The sequence below is a fragment of the Merops nubicus genome, unplaced genomic scaffold (genome assembly GCF_000691845.1).
Source record: "Merops nubicus isolate BGI_N331 unplaced genomic scaffold, ASM69184v1 scaffold659, whole genome shotgun sequence".
Taxonomy (NCBI): domain Eukaryota; kingdom Metazoa; phylum Chordata; class Aves; order Coraciiformes; family Meropidae; genus Merops; species Merops nubicus.
Genome location: NW_008629938.1, coordinates 4,924 through 15,096, shown reverse-complemented (window position 1 = coordinate 15,096; position 10,173 = coordinate 4,924). Strand labels below are relative to the sequence as shown.

General features: G+C 40.1%; 1 protein-coding gene across 1 annotated transcript in view; it reads right to left on the bottom strand.

Annotated features, from left to right (window-relative positions):
* The window catches only part of ABCB7 (ATP-binding cassette, sub-family B (MDR/TAP), member 7), a 32,283-nt gene extending 23,097 nt beyond the window's left edge, over positions 1–9,186 (bottom strand). Inside the window, exons 1-3 of the mRNA XM_008947081.1 lie at positions 9,115–9,186; positions 7,400–7,486; positions 1,010–1,129 (exon numbers count right to left, since the gene is read on the bottom strand). Coding sequence (XP_008945329.1) covers positions 1,010–1,129; positions 7,400–7,453 — 174 coding nt within the window. The 5' untranslated portion in view covers positions 7,454–7,486; positions 9,115–9,186. The remainder of the gene's footprint in view (positions 1–1,009; positions 1,130–7,399; positions 7,487–9,114) is intronic.
* Between the last annotated feature and the right edge of the window lie 987 nt (positions 9,187–10,173).

The following is a 10,173-nucleotide window of genomic DNA, read 5'->3' as shown; positions in this document are numbered from 1 at the left end:
ACTAAGAGTTGCTCATGCAACTAGCTTAAGTGCTAAACTCACTGCCAAGTAGTACCTACACCAGCTTATCCCAGTAAGATACTAATGATAGCTTTGTGTTTGGTAAAAATTGCCATATTTAGAAGCAACCTGGTTGATCCACAGGCCTCAGAGAACTCTACAAAATTTAAGTCCAATATTTTCAGTTAAACTTTTTTTTTTTCCCAAAAAAAGATTTTTTCCCCTAAAGTTCACATTGGCTTTTCTCAACTATTTCTACAAAGCTTGCACAAAACTTGAATTATATCCTCCATTAATGTGCAGAAGGCTTTTGCATGCCTATTTCTTTCCAAGAACAAGTAAACACTAATTTTGTTGTAGGCAAGAGATCCTTTCACAAAATGAAGTGAAAGTAAAAGCAACCTTCCATTTCATATAATCAAAATACTAGAGGAATAATCATTTGAATTAAAGTATGGTTTGGTATTAAAAAAAAATAATTATACAGCTTCTTTTATATTAGGACACCAGAGAAGCCCATGAAAGAATAGAAATTCCACTGTCACCTTACAGAGAAACACCAAGCAAAGAGTGGAGCTCAAACCCCCTTTTTCACAGCACAGCAAGAGTTCTGCCTCAAGTTCAGAGCTGAGAATGGGCACAGAGCCTTGAAGAAATCCTGTTTGACAGATACAGCACCACACAAGAAGAGGAAATGTGCAACCAACCTGTAACTCACATTTCCCACAGCTTATGATGTAAATGATTAATTGGCAATGGAAAATCAGTAATGTAAGCAATGAAAAAAAGAATTCTGGTCACCATCTTCACCTCCCTAACAACACATATGCATAAACAATCCATTAAAAAAATTTAAGCTATTATTTCTAATATTATATTCTCCTCACAGAGGAAACTGACATCTTAAGATTGTAAAATTCCTTAAACAATAAAAAAAAAAGAAGAACATTCCTTGTGTAACTGCAGATGAAGAGTAATTATCACAGTGCAATGAAGTCTCTGTTCTTACCTTTGCACTTGCTAAAAACCCCAGGGATATGGCCACTCTGGCTCTCAGGTCTGGTCTGTCTTTAGGCCACACATAAGACAACATTGCTCTGATAATTTTTTTGGCATCTATCTCTTTCAGCTATTGGAAAGAACAAATAAAGGCATCACATTACAAAGAGACTCCCCGGGATGCAAAATAACAGTATAAATAAGAATTTTATACATTTCTGCATTTTATTTGATAGGCAACAGATGCTTCACAATGTTTTGAGATTAGCATTTCATGTTACAATTTAAAGTTGTAAGTTTTTAGGTTTCTATCCATGACACACTGTTGGATGAATTGTTCTTAATTCACATGTCCTCAAGAGTGCAAGTACTGCTAGCTGTAAATGGAAGACAGAGAAAGCCACAAGTCACCACAGCTGAAATACTTCACAGAACAAACAAACTGACCCTTCTTTTTTATCTTCTCAAGATTCCTGCACAAAATGCAAGGGCTTGGTATTTCTTCTTAGGAAGCTGCTTTAACATAGCATAGAAACAACAGGAGGGAAAATGCAAAACAAATATAAGAAATTAATAAAGTAACAAGGCAAGAAGAAGGTCTGAAAGGTCTACAATAAGCTTCAGTAGTTTGGAGAACATTCAGTGAGTCACAACAGCATACAGTACTTTAACTATGTATATTTATATATATTTCATTATTATAGCAACTCCATCCAATGTCTGAAGCTGAACATATATGCTGATATATAAACTGAACTGAATACAAACTTCAAACTATCTAGTTGCACTACTACAAATTTAAGCATTTCCAACAATTGCTTCCACAGTTATTCAGTTATCTCACAGCCTGTGCAGAGAAGTGAGATATCCTCTTATTCTGCCCTTGTCTTTCAGGGCATGTTTCCAGGAACCCACAGGGTAGTCCTCCCATGGGTGCCCAAAGGAATTATGACTACCAGCAGGAAAAACACCTGGAGGCTGAGTTAAGGCCACTAATGTCACTGTAATCAGGCTGTGTGAGGCAGGAGGTGTACATGGCCACACGAGGGTTTAACAGGTTCTCCCTCTCCCCACTTCAGATGTTGCTCTAAGCAAGACCACAACTCAGTTTACAAGTCTACCTGAGAAACATTAGGGGGGGTTGGGTTTGGGGGGATGGTGTTTTGGGATTTTTTTTCCTCTCTTTTTGTTTTGGTGGTTGCATTTATGTACTTTTACAGAAATGCAGTTTATTTTAGATGGACAGATGTCTGTATCCCTTATGACACACATTCCACTAAACTCCCAAGCTCAGTATATTACCTGAAACTTAAACCATGCAACCCAATGGAGAACAACAGCACATGCATAAGACAGCACCAGTATCAACAGCTCCATTTTCTGCCTTCACTGCCCTGAGGTTAACTCCAGAGACAAGAAGGTTATCGAATGCTGAAGGGAGGGCAGCAAGCAGCAGCTAATCTCTCCCTTTCAGGCAGTATTTTGTAGTCAGGAGGAGGGAGGGAAACAAAAAGTTAGTCCACACCTTTTCAAAATGACTTTTCCTTACAGTAGCAAGGAGGAGGTTTATAACATATTGTAATGTTGCCCTCACTAGACTGTGTAGTTGTGAATGCTCCCTCCTTGACTTTGAGGATGAAAAAATCAGACTAGAAATTCTCTCTTAAGGTCCAGTGTCAATAAGCAAGAAAGCTCTGGTAAAAGGTAAGATTGCTGAGGCAGCCAGGGAAGCCAGTCCTATAGAGGTGAGCTTTTAAAAGCACTGGAACATTCATCTCAGTGTTTCTAGTCATAACTTCAAAGAAAACCAAAGAGAAACTGCATTTTGTCAACAACTGCAAAAGTATTGGAGCATTACACAGGATAAACACATTTCAAAAGACTTCTTAAAAATAGATACAAGGGAAATTTGAATGTGAAGAGGGGATGTAAAACTGCTTCTGTTGTGTCCTACCCACTCAGAGGGTGGAGGTATCTGCTGCAGCATACACATGAACCTTTCCATTTGAGCCAAGATATGCACAGATAGCAGTTCAAACATCTGGAAAATATCTTTGATCATCACTTACAGGTTAAAAGGAAGCTTAAAAAAAAAAGGTATCAGATTAATAAAAAAGATACTCGTGCAGCCAAAGCAATTCTAATTATATGTTGCTATTGGCTAGTCAGACCTTGCAGAGAAAAAGCCATTAAAAAGAACAAAATACTCTGTCTGCAAACAAGGAATCTATTTCCGTTCCTTCATGGCTCTGAACAGTGACAGAAGTAAATGCATTCAGAAAAAAAAATGTCAGAAGGCAGCCAGTCATTTGCCAAGGGCCTTGCAAAGGAACAAGAAGAAATATCAAAGGAGATGCAAAATGCACACATATTACATCAAAGTTTACCATGAAATAGATGTTACTGGTGTGCAGAAACATGAGCTGAGAATAGTTTAAATATGCAAGTGGCAACATTAAGAATTTAAATGAGCAATCTGTTTAATGGACTCGGGCCCTTTCTCTGTGGTGTATAAAAAGGTTAAGAGATGCATTTATTTTACCTTTTAACTGACAGTAATGTTTCATATTTTCTTCCAAGGCCTATTTTTACAGGAATGGAAGGAAAAGCATTAGAAATCTAATGTAGCAGGGAGCAAAGCCTTTTCTTCTTTTTGAATGCAGTGTGTTCTTAAAACACACTACCAAATACTGAAGACTATTTGCAAAGGAATGAGCATTGAACATCCTCCCCTGCCCTCCCTGCCCCATTCCATCCAGGTGCTGAACTTTTCAAAATACCTAAGGAGGGGATAAAAGACAGTCCTCACTCCTCCAGGACTGCAGAGCACTGCAAAGCACTCACTGGGCTGGCCCTGTGACTTTAGGGACAAAGCCTGTGCCAGGAGGATTGGCTATGAGAAGCAAGATGGGAGAAAATGCCAGTCTGCTTGCATTTAAGCTGTCACTGCTGAGGAAGGGAAAAAAGCCCCAGTTCTGGCTCGCTGTGTACTGACTGCCTCACAAAGCTGTATCCCCCTCTGGACTGTACCAGCACAAGCTCCCTGAGGAGGTTATCCTCCCAGCCACCAACAGCTTGCTTCCTCCCCTGCTTCTTTGCTCCCTCCTCTCTTTGCAGCATCAATTGTACAGTCCCAGCCTGTTTCTCCCAACACCTCTGGAGCTCGTGAAAGACCCTGACAAGCTGATTTAGTTTGTCAAAGTAGAATTTGACAGAACAAACTTCAGTGTCTGTTGCAGGGTTTTGTCTCTGCAAGGACAGTCAGATAAACCTACAAACTCAGCAGCACAACAGAGAGCACGGCTGAGAACAGAACTCCCTTTTTTTGTTATAGCAGGAGGCATTTGGATTTGTTTCAGTCCATGACATGCAGCTTGCTGGGAGAGAAGCAGAGGTAGCTCTTTGGGGAGGGAGGGGGATGTTCCCACCATTTGGACACGTTATTTTTCAGCTAGATCACTTCACACTGGCTCAGTCTCTGACCACACAGTGACTTATGTAGCACAACACCAAGAGGAGGGAGGAAGGAGGATTCTTTTTTCAGTTGGCTCATCTGCTTAAACAAATGTCAAAGTAGGGTCTGAATTCTCCTTCCAGACTTTGGGACAAAAGTACTTGGCCTTCTGTCTTTGTAATACCCATCCCTTCACAGAAGGCAAGCAATGACTACCAAACTAAACAGCAACTGAGTGAAACAGTGGTAGGGGAAGGCCAATTATCAGGGGCCCATCATGACTATCAGTCTTTCCATAATATACACCTGCTTGGCAACAAGTCAGGCACCACAGTTTTCATTACTAGTCTGTGTACAAAAGACTAACACAAAAAAAAAAACAAACCCCAAAGTTGTAAAATACTCTTTTCAGTCTCAATATATAGAAAAAATAGAAAATTTTGTAAAAAAAAAACCCCAGATGTGTAAGCTTCTGTCCTAGTTACTTGTGAGATGAAGGGAACATGCCCTTCATACTCTGTTTATCCTTAGTATTGAGTTCTGTATCCACTGAAGCAGATCTAAAAGGGGCAATTAAAAACACTGGTCCCAAAGGTAGTTTCAAGAATGAACAGGCTGGTTTGTCAAAAAAAAAATCTGGAAGACAGAAAGGTGTAAGACAGACAAGATGTGTATCACCTGCAGTTCTAAAAGCATCCTCCTAGGGGAAGAACAAATTCCCATGTGGCAAATTGGGTGCCAGTACTTTTCTGCACTGAACACAAGTGTGTGTAACACACACAAGTGCAAGAACTGTGCTTGCAACATCAGCTTGTAAGACAGACAAGATGTGTATCACCTGCAGTTCTCCTAAAAGCATAATCCTAGGGGAAGAACAAATTCTCATGTGGTAAATTGGGTGCCAGTACTTTCCTGCACTGAACACAAGTGTGTGTACACACACAAGTGCAAGAACTGTGCTTGCAACATCAGCTTTCCTTTCCTTCATTTTTGCTGAGAACCTCTTGGCTTTTGCACCCAGTGTTGCTCTTTGCTCTCCTCTTCACACATTTCACCTCACCTGCAGCCAGTTCTTGCAGCTTTCTCCTGGATAATCCTTAACAGCTCATAGTGGTTTAGTTTGACAAGAGCCTTAACTGACAAGGTCCTATATTAACTACATTATAGCTCCATTTATTGGAATAAAAAAAGAAAGTCAGTGGGTTGGATTCTACAGGTATAGCCACAAGCCACAGGCAATTGGAGAATGCCACTAGAATATTTACACTGCCTAGAAGGCTAAAAAATATCAGCTGGCATCAAAATTTCTGGCTAAGGTATTTCTAGTGAGTTTTAATATTAAAGAACATCCACCAGTCCTTAACATTACTAGTGTTTTGGTAAACAGAACCTCCCATGTCCTTTCTGATCAGAGAAAACCCTAGAACTGAAATCCTTGAATGATGCCAAACTGCAGAGCTTTGAAAAGCAGCAACTCCAAATAAAACCCATGATGATTAAACATGTAATACCTATAATGACTACATGGATTTGTCCAGGAAGTTGCCATCACATGTGAAGGGGTTCAGCTGAATAATGAATTTCAGGATTTGTGCATTTCAGGAAACAGCAGTTTAAAGAAAGAACAAACAGCCCCTTGTGGTGTTTTTGAAGATAGGTCAGTTGTGAAGCTGAGCCTGTTAAATGGATTTGCAACTGAATCATATGAGGGTGAGTTCATTCTATATATATAAAAAAAAAATCTCTTCCACAGAGTTGTGAAAAAAGAAGTTATGACAGCAAACAGGAAACACTCAGCAACCAACATACCCAAGAGAACAGAAATTCTAGGAGGAAAAAACCCTAAGAACAAACAATTAATCCCAACATATGTGTGATCACCAAAGTGACACCACAGGGAGAACACCCTCCTCCCATTGACAGGGGAAATACAATCCCTAATAACTATATTCTGTAACATCAGAGTAAACAAGAAGGACAGCCTGCTAGCTTTAAAGTCTGCTCTGCCTAGGAAACCTCTGAAAGAGCCATACCTGTTGCAAAGATGGTCTTAAAATGAGTCTAAAGTTAATGTTACATGCAGAGCCAGTAGCACTACTGACTGAACAGGTCTGATTATTCTGTTTCCCTGGTGCCTTATGCAGAAAAGATCACAGATGTTTGCTAAAACAAGCTGGCTACACTTTAGGTGTTGAAATTCCCTTATTACCAAAGCATAAATTTTGGAAGCATCTCTCCTGACTTCTGCCTGTAGCAGAAACAGGTTTGGATTCAATGAAGGGACACGTCTCAGATTAAAATTTCAGAGGAAATCACAGGTTTAACTCTTCAGATTCTTTAGAAGTGAGGATGTAGGAAAGACATCACCAGAACAGTTAAGCATGAGCAAAACAGCTGTGAAAGGCCTGGATTCTGCACTGAAATTTCAGTTCATCACCAACACAGTCTTCACTATTTTTAGGAAGATCTCACCCAAGTTTGATCAAGTTATAATCATCACAAGGAATCATTCTGCAGATATACAAAGCATCTCAGAAATAAGCCTGTGCAGGAAGTGAGAAAATGGAAGTTACATAAACTCAAGAGCCTTGCTTTTGCAATTTTAATCTTGCAAAGTTCATATTGTGTTCTTTTAACCAGAAGCTTGCCTCATTTTCTAACCATAACTATTTGGTCTAATAAAAGATGCTGCTTCTCCTTACACACCTATCATAATTATTTTAACATGTGCTTCCTGAATATAAATACAGTCAAAATATAGCAGATGCATTAACATTAACTCCAAGCAAATACACAGGCAGTTTAATTACTTCTCTCCCCTTCTTGCTCCAAGGGTAATTTTACTAATTGATGCCCAAACTTGTATACAAAAGCTGATTTCTACTACCCCAACTGTCAAGTCACAGGGAAACATCAGTCACAGAGAAGAGTAACAAATATTTTTACCCCTTCCTTTGGATCTGTGTGAAGGCCTCCCCCTGCATGGCCATGCCAACACATCCTCTTCTCTGTCAGTCGCCAGCTTGGGAGGATCTGTGTGGAAATGAAAAGCCCAATTTCATTTTGGCTGAACCAAGAGCCTCAGGAAACACAGGTGTAAAAGCCAACAGAAAGAAGAACTACTGATCTGTTTTCCCCCTCTTATTCTCCAACTGTATCAGCTTGCTTTGATAAAAGATATCACCTCTCTCTCTGAAAACCTGAGTAACAATAAGAAGAAAGGGACTATAGCAGGATAGTAAAGAGCATGTTCCAAGCAGCCCAGAGGTAAAGATAACAGAGCCTTAAATATTTGTTAGAAGGACACCTAAAAACTGAGAAGTGGACTAAAGAACACAGAAAAGAAACTGAAGTTTTGCAGGATAACTGTGCTGGGACACATCAGCATCCAAGTGGAAGAGACTTAAGCAACAATACTCCTCCCATGTACATAAAGAGTAACTTTACTTGGGGGCAAAATAAACAAATAAATCCACTTCACACTTCTCTTCCCTTTCAGGAGGAGAATGGCCTCATAGTGCCAGAAGAGGTACAAGTTAAGCAGGTCCAGAGCCCCTGCTGCAATCCATGTACAGGGGCAGAGAGGAAAAGAACCTGCTTTGAAAGAACAAATGCTCCCTTCTCTTTGCAGGTGGCCAAGATTCCCTGTTAAATAAACACAGACAAAATTTCTGGATTTGTTAATGCATGGAGATGTAGTGAAACACATTTACTCGCCACCACGAGGTGTTTCTCCAAGTTTCATTCCAAAGTGCCTGCCACAAACAAGAGACAGGTTAAAGCTTTCAAGAAGAGTCTGCATTTTCTTTAAAAGATTTGACAATTTCCAGGCTCAAGTTACAGAAAAGCTCTTGAGGAATCTCATTTTTGTGCATATGGTTTGGAGACATCAGTGTTTTCCAAATCAAAAATTTCACTTTTCATATTTTAAAGAAAAACATTCTAAAACACAATGCAAGGAGATTTCAGGCTTTGAATTCCCAATGATTCCCAAAAGATTTCAGCTGCTTAAGTCAGTCCTCTGAGTGGTTATTTTTTTTTATAATAAAAAAAAAACACAAAAAATAAGACATGTACATTTCCTAGCTTCATTCAAAGTGTGTTTCTTAGAAATGTGTCAGAATTACTCCATGAACAGGAAAAATTTTCTCTCATGTTTAGATTAGTGTTAAGGCAAGCAGACCTCACAGGAATAAGAGCCTGGCATCCTGACACTCAGAATGAGGAGAAGAAATTTCCAGCTTCTTGATATGCCACAACCTAAGCACAGTCTTGACAATCTAAAGCCCTACATACTTGAGGAAAACCCACAGCTTTCTGTGCATTGCCATTTTCTGTGCCTGACCAACATGAATCTAAGTATCAAGACACAAACTGTACACTTCTAAGAACCTTTCTTTGCAAGTTACTGTATTATCATTACTTTCTAGACATTCAAAAAGACTTCTTGAGGAAAGGGGCAACAGTCTGAAGCCTCTAAGCAAAGTTATCCCCTTTTCTAGAGGCAGACACACAACTTGCCATTTAACCTGTGGCAGTTCAAAACTGTAAATAGTGAAATTAAAACCAAAAGCAAAACCCAGCAGGGTAAACTGAAAGAAGCTCCAAGGGCTTCAGTTTCCTCTGACCTGCAAGTAGGAAAAAACCCAATTTATACCTACCTCTGAAGCCTCTAATAAGGGCCTTGAATACTCTCCCCTCAGACTGTGCCATGATCTTTGCTTGCAGATTGGTGGAATCTGCAGAATAAAAAGTGGAAAAAAGTGAAAATAGAATCATGCAGAATATGCACTTCACATTCAGAGGATATTCATCTACTTTATGTAAACAAGGGTAACATGAAAACAAGGCAGCTGGCTTTGTTCCTTTAACAACTGACCACAGAAAAGCACAACTGGTGGGGAGCAGCTGTAAAATAAATTACATTCAATCACTAAAAATGCCAAATGACAATGAACCTTTCTCTTCCCTGACTCCCCACTCCCACCAGACTTTGTTCCTTTTGTACCATGAAAGCCCAAAGTTTTCCCTTCCCTCTCATTTTAATTTTCTCCAAGGTTGTTGTCTGACTTCTTTCAACTATCCTTTTGTTCTGTTTTTCATTATGAATTGTGATTCTTATGCTTATAGGTTCTGCCATTCCCAATCCCTCAGCACAGCTCCTGCCGTGCTGGCCTCATCAGAGCCATGGCTCCTGACTGGGAGGCACTGGGACCATCACAAACCAAACCCTGCAGGACTACACGTTTCAGGTAGGCAGGACACAAGATACCCAAAATTCACATATCCACCAATGCATCTTTACTAGATATACTACATATTTTATATATATATTATAACAGCCTGCTAGGCATCTCCTGCAGCAGGCTTCAGGTGTTAGAGCAAACCCAACTCATTTTCCACAGGAGTTTCAAGGGGTAATTTGTTTCCTGGCCTGGCTGGCAGTGCCTCCTCAGTGGCAGAACAGGGACCTCTGTTCTGATCAGCAGTCACAGAATCAAAAAGGTTGGAAAACACCTCTAAGATCATCACGTCCAACCATCAGCCCAACACTGCCATGACTGCTACACCACATCCCAAAGTAGTTCATCCATGCTTTTGGAACCCCTCCAGGAATGTTGACTCCACCACCTCCCTGGGCAGCCTGGGCCAGTGCCTCAACACCCTTTCAAGGAAAGAATTCTTCCTAATATCTAATCTAGCACACCCCTGGTGCAACT